The following is a 20,239-nucleotide window of genomic DNA, read 5'->3' on the forward strand; positions in this document are numbered from 1 at the left end:
AGAGGGAGGGGCCAGGGACTAGAGGGAGGGGCCAGGGACTAGAGGGAGGGGCCAGGGACTACAAGGAGGGTTGCCCTGGTGTGCAAGCGTAGCCTGGAAAGCAGTGGAAAACGGCTTTATGCGTCTTACTATATCCTGAGCACTCAACGGGGTTGCGAATTAGAGAAAGCCAATTGTAAATCCTTCTTTAAGTTCTTTTCATAAAATATAGGGGGAGAAAAATCCCTGGACAAGGCATCAGAAAACCACACCAGAACTTCACCTTCAGGAATCACTTCTTTTCTCTAGATCTGACTCCTCTTCTGTGCAGTGAAAAGGCTTAATTAGATGAGCTCCTAGATGATTAAGAGGCTCATGAACCTAGTTGAGTCCCCAGTGGAATAAAGCGTCTTTATTCTTGGAGTTTGTTAACGTTCGTGGTGTTGCTGTGTTCAGCTTTAGGGTATAGAATTTCTGTTATCTCCTTTGGAACACTGCCCCAGAGCGGGAATGCCCAGGCTTTCAGAGCCATATTTTGTTTATCTATGTTCACAGACACTTACACAGAAACATACGTCCACCGCCAATGTAAAGTTTAACCACATATAGGATATATAAGATTCCTGCTTTCACATCATAAGGTGAAAGAAACCTCTGAAATTATAAGGTAAAATCATATGAACTATAATATTTTATTGTGTTGGGGACTTTATTTTGTCATATTTTGCAGTTGTAAATTATCAAAATTAAGGTCAGGTGCGGTGGCTCACACCTGTAATCCCAGCACATTGGGAGGCTGAGGTGGGAGGATCACTTGAGCCCAGGAGTTTGTGACCGGCCTGGGCAACGTGGCAAAACCCCGTCTCTACAAAAAAAAAATAGAAAAATTAGCGGGGCACATTGATATGTGTCTGTAATCCTAGCTACTCAGGGAGGCTGAGGTGAGAGAATTGCTTGAGCTGGGTTAGTTGAGGCTGCACTCCAGCCTGGGTGACAGAGTGAGACCCTGTCTCCAAAAAGAAACCAAAAACAAGTATCAAAATTAGCAGGTACAAGGGGAAGTCAAAAATGAGCAAGTATTTGTTGCCATCAAATGATTGCCATCAAATGCCACAGAAGAACAAAATCCAGACTGGCCAATGCTGAGAAACAAACGAGAATGAGGTTGCATGAGTTCAAATCCAGCTCTGTCATTTAGAAGCTGAGTGACTGAAGTCATTTAACCTCTCTATTCTCATTCTCTAAAATAGGAATAACACCATGTACCTTCTTGGATGGTTGCAAGATTAAAGGATTAATAATAATTTAAAGCACTTAGAAGAGTGACTGGCACATAACATGGGAAAGGCTGCATAAATTCAATGGTGTGTTATCATGAATGCAATATGTGTTTATTGAGTACCTACTTTGCACTTAGAATACAAGGGTCAGCAGAATCTGAGAGAGAGCAACCAAGTAAGAGAGAGAGAGAGACACCCAAGTGTCAGCTGTCAGAATGTTGTACATCCTAGTCTGCTATGACCTCTCTGTCCTTTAAGATGTATTAAATTTTTAAAAAATCATTTTAAAGAAGACTGCCCATCCCAAGCACAACATGTAACTCAGGGAGTCTTAATGTGCCAACATGTTTCTGCTTGCTTTGTCACCTTTCGTCCTGACCTCTCCTGCCTTTGCTTCTTTGTACCTTGCCTCCTGCATGGGTACCCCATCCCACGCAGTGGTACCCTGCATAGAACTTCACCCAAATGCCACCAAAACAAGGCTGTGAGAAGCAGGCTTCGGCATTGTGAGCAATTTCTCCCTCTTTTGTTCATTCCTCTGCTTTATCAACCCCTTTTCCAGCTTTCTTTCTCTACCCAGAAGAGAAATCATGCCACTTCCTTATAATCCATCCATGACTGTAAACGGTGATATTTTTCTCCCCACAAGAATAATTACAGTGCCAAGATGAAGAGCAGTCGCTACATCTCCTCCCTTTTTTCCATCCATAAAGTTACAAGTTCCTCTTGTCTTCTTTCTTCGTCTTAAAAAATATAAACACTAACTTCTTGTCACTGAGCTAAGTTGCAGACACTAAATTAACTTCTTTATTTGAGTCATCTCATTTAACTTATTTGTAAATTCAACAGATAATTCTTGGGCACCCACCACATACTATGTAGTGCTGTTCTAAAAACTGGGACTACAATTGTAAGCATGACAAAAGCCTCTGTGGAACGTACGTTCTAGTGTGGAGAGACAGATATTAAGTAAATATCAAGCCATGATGAGATGCTTAACTAAAAATAAAACAGATTGATGGGATGGAGAGACTGACTACTTTAGAAGAAATTTCCAGGGGAGGCTTCTCTGAGGAGTGATATGAAAATCCATCCATCAGAAGATGGGGTAGGGAAAGTGCTTTCCTGGACAAGGGAACAAGGGGACACTGTGCACAGGCCCCAAGACAGGAATTTGCCCAGAGTATTTGAGAGAGGGCAGGCAGGCTGGAGCTCAGGAGGTGGGGGGGGACGCATGATAAGGAAGAAGGCCAGAAAGGTGAGCAAAAGCCAGAACACACAGGGCAGGGCTGGCATTTGCACTTACCCTGCTGCTTTGTGGAGAACAGATCGTAGGTGAGTCTAAGGGCAGCAGGAGGCCAGTTGGGAAGCTACCACAGTGTCCAGGAGCAAGTGCCTGGGGGCGTGGGCCCAGGGTGGTGGTTGGGGTGGAGAAGTCAACAGATTTTAGATCTTTAAGTAGTAGCAACAGAACTAGCTGGCAAGTTGGGACAAGTGGGGGAAAGGCAGTAAAGAAGAGAGAGTGACTTCCAGGCAGTGGGGAAGACTACAGGAGGAGCACGTTTAGGGTAGAGAAATCAGGATATCTCTGCAGTGGTATTGTTGAGATCTTTTTTAGCCCCCAAATAATGTGAATGTCAAGTGAGTAGTTGGAGTTCAGAGGCATCAGGGCTGAAGATATAAATTCACAAGTCATCAGCATGTAGGTGGGGTTAGATGCGGTTCCCACAAAGGAGAAGAGCTGTAGAAAAGAACAAGAGAACAGGACTGTACCACAAACTTACCAGGTAGCACTGCTTACATTCCCACTGTATAGATAAGGAAAACAAGCTTAGGTGGTTTCAGTGCTTGGCCCAAGATCCCAGCAAACAGTAGCACTGGGATTGTACTCTAGGCAGTCTGACTCTACAAGCTCTGCTCCTAATCACTCAGCCATAGTAGGCAGGTCCACACAGCAGTGCTGTTTTGCTTCCTTCATGTGCCACAATTTCTCTGCAGGAAGAAGATGATGATGGTCTGCCTAAGAAAAAGTGGCCAACGGTAGATGCCTCTTATTATGGTGGGAGAGGCGTTGGAGGCATTAAAAGAATGGAGGTAAGAGGACAGTTTAATATACACTTATCTATGTGCTGACTGCTCCCATCCAGGTACCAGCCAGGCCCGACCCTGCTTAGCCTCTAGATATCAGGCATGCTCAGGGCGGTATGGCCGTAGACCACGCTGACCGCTCAATGTCAGAAACCCAAAGCAAATTGCTGAAAACCTGCTTGAGGTCTGGTGGGGATATGGACTGTAAAGCAGACAGATGGAGAGATAGGAGGGACAGACTTTTCACTGTGCGCTCCCATGTCTTGCCCACTGTGAGTCAGAGCAGGGAACACATCAGCTCAAACCTCCTCGTGATTTCTTTTCTCACTGAATTAAAATCCAAAGTTCATAGCTGTACCTGCAATGTCTTTGCGTGTACTGTCCCCTCTGCCTGGACAATTCCTCCCTAAATATCCACCCGTGTGGTTCACACTCTCTGCTCCTTCGATTCTCCCCTTTTCTCTTTTTCCACAGCTTCCCTCTTCCCTGGTCCTCAAAACCCAAAGGAATCCAGGGTTGGGTAGCATTCACATTGCAACTCATGCATGTATTTGTCATTCTCATTCTCGAGGGGCAGCATATTTTGTCATTTTGTTTCATTGTATTTTATTTATTTTAGGTTCGTTGGGGAGAAAAGGGCTCCACAGAAGAAGGTGCTAAGTTGGAAAAGGCAAAGAATGCAAGAGTCAAGATGCCAGAGCAGGAATATGAATTCCCTGAGCCGCGAAATCTCAACAACAATATGCGTCGGCCTTCTTCCCCACGCAAGTGGTACTCTCCAATCAAGGTGTGTCTCTCTACTCAAAAATCTATCGTCAGTCCTGATAAAACACTTACATAGTGAAGAACCAGAATCTTTCCAAGTAATAAAATCCTAACCTAAAATCCAGCTTATCACGGGGGAACAATTATCTAAAATTATGGACTTGAAGTACAAGTAATTACTATCAATTTCCACATAATCTGGGTTGAAAACTAGGCTTTTTCAAAATCACCACGGTGCTCACTTCTGCAACACATATACTAAAACTGGAACAATATACAGAAGATTAGCATGGCCCCTGGGCAAGGATGACATGCAAATTCATGAAGTGTTCCATATTAAAAAAAAAAAAATCACCATGGCAAAGTAGTGGAAAAAGCATGGACTATGAGTCAAGTAACTTGGGTCGTAACCCCAGAGAGTGACTATACATTTCCATAACATCTCATAACTTCACTTAGTAGACAATCTACTGTCTAAGAAAAATGGCAGCATTCTCCCTGATGCTAATCTCTACTTCTTTTGCCATATAAGCCCATTCCCTTTTATTTGAGCCTCCTGCCAGTGTGTCGGGGCCCACCAGCAAATCTCAGTGGCCATGGATCTAGGACTCACTCTTCCTGGTTGTGAACAAATCTTTTTTCTCCATTATCTCTCTTTTCCCCACACCTCCGGAGCTTAAAATCCTCTTTGGTTATTGGGAAGTGTAAGCCATAGGAGGCAATAAATGCTTCCTAAAGCCCTCTTTTTTTTTTTAATTTAATTTTATTTTATTTTATTTATTTTTTGAGACAGGTTCTCACTCTATCACCCAGGCTGTAGTGCAGTTGTGTGATCTCTGCTCACTGCAGCCTCGACCTCCCAGGCTCAAGCCATCCCCCCAGGTAGCTGGGACTACAGGCACACACCACCACACCCAGCTAATTGTTGTTTTTTTTTTTTTTTTTTTTTGAGAGATGGGGTTTCGCCATGTTGCCCAGGCCTGTCTTGCACTCCTGAGCTAAAGCAGTCTGCCCACGTTGGCCTCCTGAAATGCTAAGATTACAGGCATGGGCCACCATGCGCAGCCTAAAGGCCTCTTTTCTATTCCTCTTGGTCCAAATGGCTTTGAATTCACATGATTGAATTAACACCTTCACTCTTTAGCCGTGCCCATACACATCTGCACTATGCCACTTATCAAAGAGCACTGGAAAATTATAGCTGAAAAGATCTGGACATAATCTGTTCCCACTCTCTGATTTTATACTAAGATAGGCAAAGTCCTTGTTCTGCTGAGGTCTGGAACCCAAGGTCCCCAACTCAGGGCTGCAGACTCCAGTTTCATGCTGCAAACAGAACTGAGCCAACTCCAAAACCTCATGTCAAAGACTCAATAGAGCCAGCTCCCATCACCATCCATACACACATATACACACACACATACGCACACACACACATACACAGCCTTACCCCCTTCCAATAGCAACAAAGGTTATTTTCATCATTCGCTGAGTTAATTTACTAATTTTGGAGCAGGACTTCTCCAACAAAATCTAAAGAAGTACCACTGCAGGCAGTGTCGCAAAACGTCATTGATGGTCACCTTTCCTCAGCTGAGCTAGCTCAAGCTCACCTGAATTGCCACGCATTTCTATTTTGTTTTGCCATGTTTAAAGCAGTGAGATTCTTTTTTTAGGACAAGCCTGCCCCCTGGGGTAATGGATTGAACTCTGAAAAGATGTGGGCAAAATGCAGCTCGCTTGACTAACAGCTGTTTGCTTCTAATTATTTTCTAATGAAGAACATGCAGTGGCGTGCATGTATGTGCAGACAGGAAGGAGCCAAGCAGATTCTCAGCCATGAAGAAGAAAGGGGATTTTCTGTTATGCCATTCTCAGGAATCTGTACCTTGTGACTAATGCCACATCTTTGGTTACAGCCAGGTTTTTGTTTCTGTAATCTAGGACACTGAGAGAACATTAATTCTATTTGAAAACTCCAGTTTCTACTTGAGAGCATATTATTCCTCTATTGACTGGCAGTTTAGGACTGAATTTGATGAGATAAATAAGTATATGGGCCAATACATTTAGAAATCTAAAAACATTCCCAACACCCACTCGGAATTAGTATCAATTCAGTAAGTATTCGTTGTGCAGCTACTGTGTACCAGGCACTGTAGGATGTTGAATATACAGAGGCTTTCAAACCCAGCTGAGTGTCAGAATCACCTGAGAGTGCTTTAAAAAACACAGATTTCCAGGCCCAGTGACTCAGAATCTCACAAAAGACTTCCAAAAGCACAGTGGCTCTCAGCATTCGCCCATCTTTTCCCATTAAGTGAAACTCCTTTTGTTCACAATGCCTCCCTTTTCTAATTTCACTTTCAGACTCCCTGAGCGATAGACCTCTGTTGCCCCAATTGTCACTTCATCGGTCCTGACTCTTGAGCTTCCTCTTAGTCTCTGTAGTCTCTGTAGTAAAGCACTGGCTCTCAAAGGTGGTCCCTGGCATCAGCATCACCCAAGAATTGTTAGATATGGACATTCTTGGGCCCCACCTAAGATCTACTAAATCAAAACCTCTGGAAGTGGGGCTCAGCCATCTGGGTTTTAACAAGCTGAGTTAAGAAGTTGTCACCAGCTGGGCTCAGTAGCTCATGCCTGTAATCCCAGCACTTTGGAAGGCCGAAGAGGCTGGATCACAAGGTCAGGAGTTCAAGACCAGCCCTGGCCAACATGGTGAAACCCCATCTCTACTAAAAATACAAAAATTAGCTGCGTGGTGGCAGATGCCTATAATCCCAGCTACTCCAGAGGCTGAGGCAGGAGAATCGTTTGAGCCCAGGAGGCAGAGGTTGCAGTGAGCTGAGATTGCGCCATTGCACTCCAGCCTGGGCAACAGGGTGAGACTCCATCTCAAATAAAAAAAGAAAAAAAAATGAAGAAGAAGTTGTCACCAAAGGTTCCAGCCAGCATTCCATAGGAAGTTCTTGGAGGGCAGGAACTGTGGTGACTGGATTGAAATAGGCAAAAGAGGCTGTGATTGCACTGCGGTGATTTTTCAGGCATCTCAGCAAGGAGAGCCCCATAAATGTTCACACTGGGTCCATTTTTACCACAAACACAACTGCTGAATTAATGTTAAGTGGTCAGGAATCTGAGTGTCTTAGGAGTCAACTAAAAGGCCACATGGAAATGACCTAGGATGCCGGTGGACTTGAAGAGCTCCTCGGCTAGACTCCCTCATTAGGATGTGCACAGCATGAATCCTCCTTGTGCCTGGTGCAACAGCCAATGCCAATGCTTACTCAGCTCCTTCTACTGTAGAGGAAATGCACACACAGCCATTGGTGTGGTTACTCATGTTTATGAGCCTTCTCTCCACCAGATTTGACCCCCTGCACACACCAGCCACGCTTTGAATCCCCAGTAAACAGTGTTGTACCTGGCTCATCCCTTAGTAAAGAGCTGAGGCATGAACAGTAATTATGAAACCACTCCCCAGAGCATCCTGCCAGTCAAACCACACAGACCGTTTTGGCACACTCTGTCCGGAAAGTGACATTCTTCATGCCATCTCTCTGAGGAGAGAAGAGAAAAAGAGGTTGTTTTAGGTGCAACAAGGAAGATAGAGACACAGAAAGAAATTCAAAAGTAATCATGTGTGCTGTCTGTCCAGAAGTAAGGCAGGCTTGCTTCCAGAATCTCAGGGTTCATCCTGTTTTACATGATGTATGATCTGTAGTGAGTCCCGTGCTAGCCACAATGCCTAAGGACATTTGCTCAGCCTTGGACAAAACATTTAGCCTTATGTGGTGCCATAAACTGTTTCCCTTTCCTGAACTCTCTCCCTGAACTCACAGTGGTCCTGAAAGGAAACAGAAAGCACACTGAAAAGAGTTGAGCTAACAGAGGTATGGGCAGAGTGAAGGGAATCCCCAGGCTATGGTGAGGCACCCAGGGGCTGGCAACAACGAGAGCTATTACACCTGAAGGGCACGTGGGAAAATGGTGTTACTGGGTTCCAGGAAGAGCTGCAGCCATGCAAAGAGACTACTCAACAGGAACTGTTTCTTTAGTTGACAATCTAAATCCACCCCACCACCTGTTTTTATATGATCTGCAAACAAAGAACGGTTTTCACATTTTTAAATGGTTATGTAAGTACCTATATAATGTTGCCTCTTGCCCTGCAAATCCTTGGCTCTTTACAGACTAAGACCAAAGGGCAGCTAGGTGATCCAGAGGCAGGCTTCCAAGGCATGGCGAAGGCAGGCAGAGAATGGATGGGGCCTGGAAGGTCAGGGAGAGTGACCCGTCCACTTGCTGCCTGCCTTCTACCTCCACTCTAAGCAAGGAGAACAGCTCCAACTCACACAAAACTCTCAGCAGGTATTAGAAAGAGTCCTGGCTCCCCAGTGAAAGGAGCCAGAATCATATACTTATTGAATTGCATTGCATTAGACTCATTACTTTCCATGAAATGGAGTTTTTGAGAAGCAGGTGAGCACATTTGCCAAGCAAACCCAGAGAGAACACACGGAGGGAAGAAGTCCACAGTAGGCTCTTCTCCACCCACCATCTCCCCATCTAATTTAAGGCACCGACCACACCGACCACACCTCCCCTCTTCCTCATTCCAGACTCATGATTGGGAATTTTCTCTGATATTTAGCCTGCATTTTCCTTTGCTTGGTTTTCACCCCCGGATTTACAATACCCCGTGCTTCTCATTAAACTGGGGCTGACCATTTTAGACATGTGAAGTCATGCCCAGCTATATGGGCAAACTTTTCTTAAAAACCAAAAGAAAAAAAGTGCAACAAAAATTACCCTGTACATGGCATGCACACACGCATGAGTGTGTGTGTGTCTGTGTGTAGGGAAAGTTTCCGACATTATCCATTAAATCCATTAATTTTTTCCTTTGAGGGAAAGCGCGGGTCATGCTATTTACCATGTATTTCTGTTATTTTTTTTTTTTTTTTTTTTTTGAGACGGAGTCTTGCACTGTCGCCTGGGCTGGAGTGCAGTGGCACGATCTCGGCTCACTGCAAGCTCCACCTCCCAGGTTCACACCATTCTCCTGCCTCAGCCTCCCGAGTAGTTGGGAGTAGAGGCGCCCATCACCACGCCCAGCTAATATTTTTGTATTTTTAGTAGAGACGGGATTTCACTGTGTTAGCCAGGATGGTCTCAATCTTCTGACCTTATGATCTGCCCGCCTCAGCCTCCCCAAGTGCTGGGATTACAGTTGTGAGCCACCATGTCCAGGCTTTTTTTTTTTTTTTTTTTTTTTTTTTTTTTGAGACACAGTCTCACTCTGTTGCCAGGCTGGAGTGCAGTGGCATGATCTCGGCTCACTACAACCCTCATCTCCCAGGTTCAGGTGATTCTCCTGCCTCAGGCTCCCAAGTAGCTAGGTCTACAGGCATGTACCACCACGCCCAGCTAATTTTTGCATTTTTTTAGTACATACGGGGTTTCACCGTGTTGGCCAGGATGGTCTCAATTTCTTGACCTCTTGATCCAACCATCTTGGCTGCCCATAGTGCTAGGATTACAGGCGTAAGCCATCACACCTGGCCTCCCATGTATTTCCAAGTGTAAAAAGTCAGGTGTCAGTTTCTAGTGGCCTTATAAGTTGAACTACTCTCAGAATTCTCAATCTCTGACTATCTTCCAGCTGGCTAAGGCAGACAAACCAGAAGAAAAGATACAACTGCTGCCTGGCAAAAAAAAAAAAGAAAAGAAAAATAGAGGAAACCCCACCACAGAAGCTGATGACCCAGGGTGCTTTGGTTTTTTTGTTTATTTTGAAAACAGGGTCTTGTTCTGTCGCCCAAGCTGTAGTGCAGTGGTGCGATCATGTAGCCCACTGTGGCATCAGACTCCTAGGTTCAAGGGATTCTCCCACCCGAGTCTCCCAAGTAGCTGGGACTACAGATATAAGCCGTCACACCCAGCTTATCTTTTTTTAATTTTTTTTTGTAAACTTTGGGGTCTTACTATGTTGTCCAAGCTGGTCTCAAGTAATTGTCCCACCTCAGCCTCTCAAAAGTGTTGGGATTATAGGCATGCGCCACCATGCCCGGCCCCCTACCTCCAGAGTGCCGTGAATGCTGGCTGCGTAATCATTGCCAGCACAGTCTTATTGTTTAGAAAGAAACCAAAGCTAGAGTTTACATAGAACTTCCACTTTGCCTGTGTGAATTGAAAGGTATTTTCTGTGGCTAAGATACAGTTTGGGAGCATGGAATTGGTAAATTTCTCATTTTATAGTCAAAATTTGTCAACTTCAAATGAAAGAAAGCTATTTATAAATGTCAGCTAATACAGTCTGCCAGAGGGCTTGAGGCTTGTGGAGAAATCTTTGTCTTAGCTTCGCAGAAGCAGTTGGGCATTTTGCCGGGGAGTGAGGGCCAGTGTCTTAAGTACGTACTATGGAGAGGCTTGTGCATGACAGATATCCAAGTCTGAGACAGATAAAGTGGCAGCAACTCAGAAGGATCCTCTAAGACTTTAGGTGAAGCCCAGAGACTGTTTAGAAAACTCTTCTGTGGCACATCTAGCCCCAAAATGTTGTTATTAACGAGCTCACTACTACCGTCTTTAAATGACAGACTTCTGCCTACATTCAGAAAAATCAAGGCCCCAAGAGCCTTTGTCATGCAGTGCTCATTGACTTTTGAGAGTTATTTTTTATTCTCATTTTGGTTGTTAACACTGTTTTTTCTAAAGCTTACTTCTTGCTTGCAAATACTGTTTTTCTAAAGCTCTTGCATAAAAGCTACCTGTTGTAGGAGTAGAAAGAGGTTATAGGTTGTGTTGATTGATTGCCTGGATTGTTTTCTATGCCACAGACTGGAGATTTTAGGTTCATTTGTGGGACAATCAGAACTCAGAATGCTGAGGATACACCTGGAACTAGCTAATCTCACCTTGGCCAGAAGATCCCAATGACAACAACTCACCCGGACCAAGCACACCCTGGAAGTCGGGCAGCACTTTCTATGCGCTAATGCCTTTATTATTTATAACAGCCCTTGAAAGTAGAAACTACTTATCCATTAGTAAATAGATACCCAGATCAGTAGAAACTACAAATGGAAAACCAGAGCACAGAGAGGTTAGGTAACTTGCCCAAATTCACACTGCAAGTAAAATGTGTCGTGGTTCCTTTTATTGACTGCAGTGCATCCATTTGGGCTCACAATACATTTCTTTATTAATCAATAGGAGAGAGGACAGGAACCCTGGAGATGAAAGGCCAGTCAGGAAACTTCACAGAATGAGTAACAGATGGTGAGGGCCTGGGCCCAGGCAGGAGCTGTGGAGGTGGTGGGTCAGGGGTGGATGGGAAGAGGCAGCAGCAGAGCTGCTACAGAGAGAACATTCACGAGACACGGTTGATGTTGGACATGAGCAGGTGGCAGAGAGAAGGGAAGTTAGAATGATTCCTGGTACCCAGCATGCCCATCTGGATAGATTGCTAGTGCCATGAATCAAGGCAGGGTGTGCAAAAGGAGGAGCAGGTTTGGGGAGAAGAGTTAGTTCAGTTTGTAATGTTTGAGTTTTCGATACCTGCAATACATCCACATTACAATTAAGATTTAATAGGTAAATGGATACCCAGATCTGGAGCTCAAGAGAGGACTGGGCTGAGTAGAGAATTTGTGAGTCGCCAGCAGATAGGTAGAAGCTGGACCCATGAGACTAGATGAGAGCACTCAGCTGGGAGATGAGAATAGAGGTGCCAAATGAAGGCCACCATGTCAAGTGCAGGCAGACAGGTTGGAGGGAGCAGGTAGAAGCTGATGGCACAGAGGCTGAGGGAGAGTGTGCAGAGGAGAGGCCCAGCGCAGCAGATCTCCCCAAAGAACCAAGTGAAATGAGTGTCAAGGCGTTTGGCAGTGGGGATGCCATGGGTGGCCTTAGCAAGAGCAATTTGGGCAGAGTGAGTGGGGCAGAAGGAACAAAAAACCATGGCTTGGGGGTAAGAGGAAAATAGGCTTGGAGGAGCACAGAATAGAAGATGGACAGATGCCTGCTTACAAAGTTCAAATTATTGGATTCCTACACTCGGTATTACATTCTTTTCCATCTTTCTACAGAGCCTCCCAAATGATCATTTTAATGACTTTACTATGATCATAGGTAACATTTAATGAATACCTTCTATGAGACAAGTACCTAACTTCAATATTTAATTTTAAGTCTTACAGCAAGTCTGTAGAGTAGACGGTGTTATTATCTCCACTTTAAATATGAGAAAAGTAAGGCTTAGGGAAATGAAACTACTCATCTAACCTGTAGAGCTGGTGAAAAGGAGACCCACAGTACAAACTGGGGCAGCCTGGCTTCGGTCACTTTGTGCTTAAACACTACACCGTAGGGTGACCTGTTGCCACAAAGAAACATCATTTTCTACTCATTCTGCTGGTATTATACATCTAGGTGGTTTCTGCTCTTTTGCTATGCATGTAACTTTAAATTTCTGCTGAGTTAATTAATGTGTTTCTTCAACAGCCCAGTGTTCTTCTTTCTGCCCAGTCTCATTGCTCGTTTGTCACAGAGTTGAGTGATTAGCACACACAGCTCTGTGGGTGGGCTGATTTACAAAGCCAAATGCTAGGAGCCCTCTCCTTCTGAAAAAAAGGGGAAAGAAAAAAGAGGTATTCATCCAGGAAACCCACCTGGTTATATCCTGAAATATAAATGCTTATTCAAAAGAACCTTACAGGAAAACATTTAGCTGGTGATTGAAACGGCTTAATACAGAAAATCATGCTGCACACAGCAGCATTTCTATCCAGCATTCTAAAATCATTTCAAAATATTTTTCAAGGTTTTTGTAAATTCCTTGCCAATATAGATGAGAAACACTACACTTGGCAGGACAAAGTTTAACCCACAAGAACTCAAACAACAGTTTATAAAGATTAAAGAACACAATTTTGTATGTGTATATAACCCACCAGAAAATCATTTCAGAACGTGAAATCTTTGAGATGATTCTTAACACTGCCCCTATATAAATGCTTTGTGTCCAGGAACTTAAACTCTGTATACTCCTCCAGCCTTCCCAGCACTGTCATTCAAAGACCCCTGCAAGATCAGGATTTTCAATGTTCCTAAGGCTTGGGTAGGAAATACATTTTACATTTTGGCCCAGTCATGTGTGCACACACAGTCATACATACACCCATACACATTTAACTGAAACAAATTTTTCACAAAACAATACTTGTCTTCACCATGTGCAATTAATATTTTCTCTTCTATTCTATTTCTTAAAAGTTCTGGTCCCATACAAAATTGATTTCGTGAGGGCATAAAGGGTTGCAACCCACATCTCAGAAGCCCTATGTTCTAAAGGATCTAAATTAAAGCGCTCTCACCAAAAGATCTGCGTGAGGAACAATCTGCAGTTGGTGTAATAAAAAGCATATGTGATTTGGAATTAGACAGACATGGGTTCCAATCTCAACTCTCCAGTTTATAAACCATCTGCCTTTGGGCAAGTTACCTGATCTCTCTTTGACCCTCCATTTCCTCTCCACAGCCCTCTGGGACTGCTGGGACAATTCAATTAGAGGACACTCATGGAAGCACCTACCACTTAGAATCATTCATTCATCCAACAAACATATATTGAGCACCAGATGTTGTCCTAAGGGCTAGGCAGACAGAAGTGAACAAAACCATCAACACCCCTACTTTCATGGAGGTGGCATTCCAGGGGACACAGACAATCAGCAAATTAACATAGAATATGTCAGGGAGTGAGCAAGACTGTATTAGTTTCCTCTTGTCGCTGTGATGAATTACCACAAACTTAAAGGTTTAATCAACACAAATCTATTATCTTACAGTTTCAGATGTCATAAGCCCCAAACCGGTCTCAGTAGACTAAAATCAAGGTGTTGGCAAAGCTATTTTCCTTTCGGAGACTCTAGAGGAGAATTTCCTTGTCTTTTATAGATGCTAGAGGCTGCCCACACCTACTGGTTTATGGCCACCCTCCATTTCCACAGTCAGCAATATTGGGTTGAGTCCGTCTCACACCTAATCACTGTGACTCTGCTTCTATCCACACATCTCCTTCTCTGGATTTGACCCTCCTGCCAAAAACCACCGTGGGACCGCTAGGAAGGACCCATGTAGTTAAACTGAGCCCACCGGATAGTCCGGGATACTCTCCCCATCTCCACATCCTTACCTTAATCACATCTGCAAACTCCTTTCTGCCATGTAAGGTAACATATTCATAGGTTCCAGGGAATATAAATAAGAGCCACCTGGAGGGGTGTTGGTCCTCAGTTGTGAAAGCCTTGGTGCTGACATACTCACTCTTCTCCGTTTCAGCCAGTTACATACAACCCCAAAGGGACTGTGGTTTTGGTCATCTGTAATGCTTGGTAATTTGTCTCTCGAGCCCAGGCTTCTGAGCAAGTTACAGCTACTGAGTGAGCCTAGCAGACAGCCAGCGATGTGCATTCCAGGGGCCTTTAATTGGTCTTGCCCTGTCGACACTTAACATTTAGTAATTTTCCAGAATTTGTCATTAGTGTCTTTACTAATGAGCTCTGGGCACCAAGTGGGAAGAAAAAAACTTTAGTGAAATTTGGAAAGATTGACTTGTGGTATGAGGATATGCCCAGAAATGTGATAAAGACAAAAGCCCAAAGCTTGAATGAAGTTACGTTTGCAAACTTGGGGCTGCACTCAGACCTCAGGGTGCGTCCTTCACAAGCATCGGAGTCTTCTGTGTGTCTCTTCTCCTCCATTCATGAAGCTCCAGTTTTGAATTAAGGGACTGCAAAGTCACTAATCCCATCATGACCATATTGACAGTGTTGTGTTGTTCACATGACTGAAGAAGCACGGAAAGTTGTGTGTGCCTACGGTGGCTAGCCACAGGTCTGATTTCATATGTAATCTTGGTGCATTTGTTCTATTTCAGGGAAAACTCGATGCCTTGTGGGTCCTGCTGAGGAAAGGATATGATCGTGTGTCTGTGATGCGCCCACAGCCAGGAGACACGGTAGGACTCGTTAATTCATGAATGGTCTCTCTCTCTGTCTCACACACACACACACACACACACACACACACACACACATTCTTTTTCTCTCTCCATCTTTGTAGAGTTAGAATAACTTTGGATTCCAAAACAGAGCTAGAATAACTCCAGATGTACAAATCCAGCTATTATTTCATATTGCAACAAATCAGACATCACTTTTCAAAATGTTGGTTATTACAAGATCTTGAGTTTCGATTTGCTTTTCTGTAAAGGATTTGACAGTGATCTGTTGGGTTTAACTTCCTAGAATTTGAGCTTCTCAATGTATAGGCACAGTGAGAGAGTAAAACAGGACTGGCCCCTACTTGGGGCAGTTTCAGGAGGGAGCTCTGCTGGCCACTGGCCACACAAGCCAGTGGTGTACCACAGAGTACCAGCGCTGCAAGGATGGGGTGAGGGCAAGGAAGGGGCCACGGAAAATGCCTACCATCTTCCCAGCAGGTGCTGGGCCCAGCTGGCCCAGGACCACAGAGGGACCTTTCACCCCAGGTGAGGATTTGTCTTAGCATTGTCAAGGCTAAGCTTGGAATATCTCTAGTCAAGAGCAGTCCTGAAAGGTACAGCCAGCAGAGACCTTAGAAACCATCCAGCCCATGGCTTCATTTTGTAAATGAAGAAAGAAAAACAAACAAAAACAAAAATCACCTAATTGCATTCTCTGAAAAACAAGAGAAGGTGAATAGCTTGTTCTGTTTCAAATAGTAAATAACAAATAACTTACACTGGAAATAACTTCAGTTCTGCCGAAACAACACTATCACTATTTCTTCATGTAAGAGCTAGTCTCTCTTCTGCAAGTTTTACGGATCACAACTCGGGACCAAGTTTTCCCTCAACTACCAGCAACCTGCATCTTCCATCCACTTCTTTGGGAATCAGGCACATTAATCCAAAAGCAAAATAAAAGTATCTCATTTAGAACTCCTTTCAAATCAAGCAGACTTGGGTTTGAACCCCCTTCCTTCCTGGCTAGAAAGCTCCAGGCAAATCACCTGACCTCTCTGAACTTCATCCTTATAAAGTAGATGGCATGGACTTCTTCCTACTGTGGCTGATTGGAGAAGGTAATGTTTGCAAAGCATTTGGCTCCCTGCTGAACATATGGAACTACTCAATCGGGATGGGCGTGGTAGCTCACACCTGTAATCCCAGCACTTTGGGAGGCCAAGGCAGGTAGATCACTTGATGTCAGGAGTTCTAGACCAACCCGGTCAATATGGTTAAACCCCATCTCTACTAACAATACAAAAATTAGCTAGGTGTGGTGGCACATGCCTGTAATCCCAGCTACTCAGGAGACTGAAGCAGGAGAATTGCTTGAACCCGGTAGTTGGAAGTTGCAGTGAGCTGAGATCACACCATTGCACTCCAGCCTGGGCAACAGAATGAGACTGTGTCTCAAAAAATAAAATTTTTTTATTAAGAAAGAAATGCTCGGGCTGGGTGTGGTGGCTCGCACCGGTAATCCCAGCACTTCGGGAGGCCGAGGCGGATGGATCACAAGATCAAGAGATCGAGACCATCCTGGCCAACATGGTGAAACCCCGTCTCTACTAAAAATACAAAACTTAACTGGGCGTGGTGGTGGGCACTGTAGTCTCAGCTACTCGGGAGGCTGAGGCAGGAGAATCACTTGAACCCGGGAGGCAGAGCTTGCAGTGAGCCGAGATTGCACCCCTGCACTCCAGCCTGGTGACAGAGCAAGACTCCGTCTCAAAAAAAAACAAAAGGAATGCTCAATCGATGACAGATATCCTTATGGTTATTTACTTTGTGCTGTTCTGCTGTCTGGGGATGGCTGATGCAGAACTTCAAGCCATATTGCAGTTGGTGTGTTTGCTTTCCTGACTGTCCAGCATGGCACAGCTAACACTAGAGCAGAGCCCGATAGACAGGCCCTGCTACCTCCTCCCCTTGCACCTGGTGACAGTGGGTGGTTTGTAGCTGAGGAGATTTGGTCTGAAGTTTCATAGTTTATGTGAGCCACTGCCCAATTAGCTGTTCCTGTTGTGACTAGGACGGCATGCAAGTAAAAATGTGAAACCACCTCATATGAATGCTGGGCTGACTTGGCCCTCATTGCATATGGAATTTCAGCTTTTGTCTGTGACAGTCAACAAGACCAAATTTCTATACGAAATTTTAAATACAAACTCTTCAGTTAGGAGAAACAAGCACAGGCCATAAAGTTAGTACTCTGGGAGGTGTTTGGTCTTATAAAGTATACATCTGCTTTCTATGGAAAATGAAGAAATTTTTTTAGCATGCATGAGACTCCTCTAACAGATTAAGAAAAAATAATAATAAGATCCCTAAACTGTTTCAGCAGTACTATTTTTTGTGACAGAAGATGCTGATACAGTGTATGACCCCATTTTTTTTTCAGAGCAGTTGAAAAACATCTCCACTAAAATATGTTAACATTCCATTTTCCACTGACCAGTTTGGCAGAAGCCAATTCATAAACTGGGTCAACCTAAGAAGTGGGAGGGTTATAGGAAAGAGGCTGGATAGAAAGAAATATTATCATTTATAAGACAGAAGAATCAATGCTGTTTGGGAGCAAAAGGCTAGTTATGTAAATCCAAGAACAAGGGAATGAAAATAAATGGAACTTTCTCTAATGAATCACACCTAAATTGAATCTCTTATTTACCAATTCCGAATGAATGTTTGTATTAACACCTGAAGATGTTCCATATGTTTTTGAGAGACATAATACCACCTTGAACTTTATTCTCCAGCCATGCAAAGTAATAGATTTAAGATATAAGAAGCTTAAGAATTTGAATACCTTTGAACATACTCTCAACACTGTCACAAATTATGATTGTTTACAAATTACGATGTTTTAAGTGCCCTTTCTTTATGGAAGTCTTGCTAAAATAAGATACAGGAGAGAAATAGATACAGAAAATTGTGTCCTTGTTGCCATGGCAACAACCACAGGATGTACACATGGAGTTATGCAAGAAAGGTCACAGATGAAGTAAGAACCAGAATTCAGAGCTGCCTATGGCTACTCAAGAAAGAATTCCAGGGGAGGCGGGGGGCAATATTGTAGCTTTGTCTACATGCTGCTTCTGTTTTGTTTTGCATAACCTTAGGAGACTCACTAGAGAGGCCTGCGTTGCTCGCATGGTGGTGAGTCTGTAAGAATTCTTCAGCACTGATTTATGGAGCTGACCACATTTTCCATAAACTCAAAATGACTCCATCCAGGCATGTGCTCATGAACAAGAGTCACAGGTTCTGAATTTTTTCTTTAAAACAAAACAAAAACAAAAATCACCTAATTGCATTCTCGGTTACATTCTAAGTTGCTTCAAACACATGTTGACCTCACAGAAACCTGGCACATTTTCCTCCTCAGTTCCTGTCTCCTTCATCCTCCCCCCAGCTACTCCACCCCAGCCCTCCAGATGCAGACACAAGCCCACCAACAGAGCCTCTGAGGCTACTGAAAGGCCTCCAGCTCAGCACAGAGCAGGAGCTCAGGGAGCCAGAGCCCAGAGCCACCGCCCTTCCCTGGGATTGGCACCCACCTCTTCAGAGCCATCCAAGCCCCAGGTCAGGGATGGCAGCAGGGAACACACATGTTTTCCATCTGCCATCATCCATCTCCTTCTCTTTGCCTATGGTGGGCTCATGGTCCCATTGTTCCTTGGAGCCCACCAGGAAACGCTTGAGCCAACATAAAAGAGAAAGTGCCAAAGGAAACCACCTAAATAGCAAACCAGTAGCACATCTGATTCTAAGATTGTTAAAGTTTACTAAGCACATGGTGTCCCCTGCTCCCAGTAGGTAGCCACCACAGTGCTCCTTGTAAAACCAAACTTCAACACACCATGCCTCCACTTCAGACTTGCAAAAACTGTGGGAAAACCCAGAATCCTTAGCTTGATTTAGAAAGGCATGCCTTTCCATTTCATACACTGCTTACCCCAGATTCCCTCATCACCTCCAAATAGGCTCTGAGCACATGGAATTAATTGCTGGGCACACCCTGAACATGCCAGGACATTTTGTGTCTCTGTACCTTTGCTAGGTTCTCTGCTTGGAATGCCCTTCCTATCCTCTCTACCGAGTGAACCTAGCTTGGTCATATTGTTCATTGTTCCCGAGGCGTCTTGTAAATACAAAAAGTTGCTGACCACACTAATGCTTGAAAGAGGGCATCACCAAAGCAGAACACATTTGACAGAGCCTAGGTGAGAAGGTTTGGAAGTCAGAACCTCTGTCCCAGGATGGTCCAGGATGGTCCCCAAGGCTTACTACACAGCTTGGCCACTCTTTGAGTTCAGAAAATTTGCTCACCTTTTCAAGGGAAAATGGTTGAAAGAATTTAGAATGTTCTGGGAAAGAACGCTTCAAGGGGTCATGAGAGCTTTTTTAACTTACTTGGTCCCTGATGATATGGTGTGTCATCCCACTTTGTAAGCTGTTTCTTATCACGCCACCATTGTCAAGGAATAATCTTTCCATGTCACTACATATCCTTGAATAATATCATTTTAATGACCATGCCATATTCCATTGCGTATCTTCCCTTTTTGGAGATTGATTTTCAAGTATCTATTATTATAAATGAAGCTGCAGTCAGTATCCTTATTGCCAAATCATTGTGCACATTCACAAATGTTTCCTTAGAATAAAAGGTCCAGCTTTCTACTGGATCGAATAGTGTGCACATTTTTAAAGCTTTGATACAAATTGCCAAAGAATTGCCCTTCAAAAGATTGTACAAATTAACCCTCACATTAGCCCCTATGGAACACCCATCTCCTCAGAGGCTCCCCAATATTATTAACTTACCTATTTGATTGACAGGTGCTAATTTAACTTGTATTTTTTATTATTATTGAGGTAGAACAATTTTTTAAATGTTTATTTTCTCATTTGTCCATTGGTTTGACTTGGCTCATTTTTCCACTGGATATTTTAGTGTCAGTTTCCTGTGATAATTTTCTTAACCCATCTTCATTCATACATTAATCAAATGTTTTGAAAGCCTACTATGTAACAGGTCCTGTGCTTGCATTAAGTATGTAGTACT

At 43.8% G+C, this 20,239-nt stretch overlaps 1 protein-coding gene and 1 non-coding gene across 2 annotated transcripts in view; both read left to right on the forward strand.

Annotated features, from left to right (window-relative positions):
- ANTXR1 (ANTXR cell adhesion molecule 1) overlaps nt 1–20,239 on the forward strand; it is a 238,291-nt gene that overhangs the window by 166,948 nt on the left and 51,104 nt on the right. Inside the window, exons 15-17 of the mRNA XM_023224036.2 lie at nt 3,258–3,353; nt 3,967–4,134; nt 15,061–15,141. Coding sequence (XP_023079804.1) covers nt 3,258–3,353; nt 3,967–4,134; nt 15,061–15,141 — 345 coding nt within the window. The remainder of the gene's footprint in view (nt 1–3,257; nt 3,354–3,966; nt 4,135–15,060; nt 15,142–20,239) is intronic.
- Nucleotides 4,347–4,453, forward strand: LOC111550636. The gene has a single exon (XR_002734133.1). It is a non-coding gene; the product is annotated as a U6 spliceosomal RNA (small nuclear RNA).

This window comes from Piliocolobus tephrosceles, chromosome 15 (assembly GCF_002776525.5).
Source record: "Piliocolobus tephrosceles isolate RC106 chromosome 15, ASM277652v3, whole genome shotgun sequence".
NCBI classification, from domain to species: domain Eukaryota; kingdom Metazoa; phylum Chordata; class Mammalia; order Primates; family Cercopithecidae; genus Piliocolobus; species Piliocolobus tephrosceles.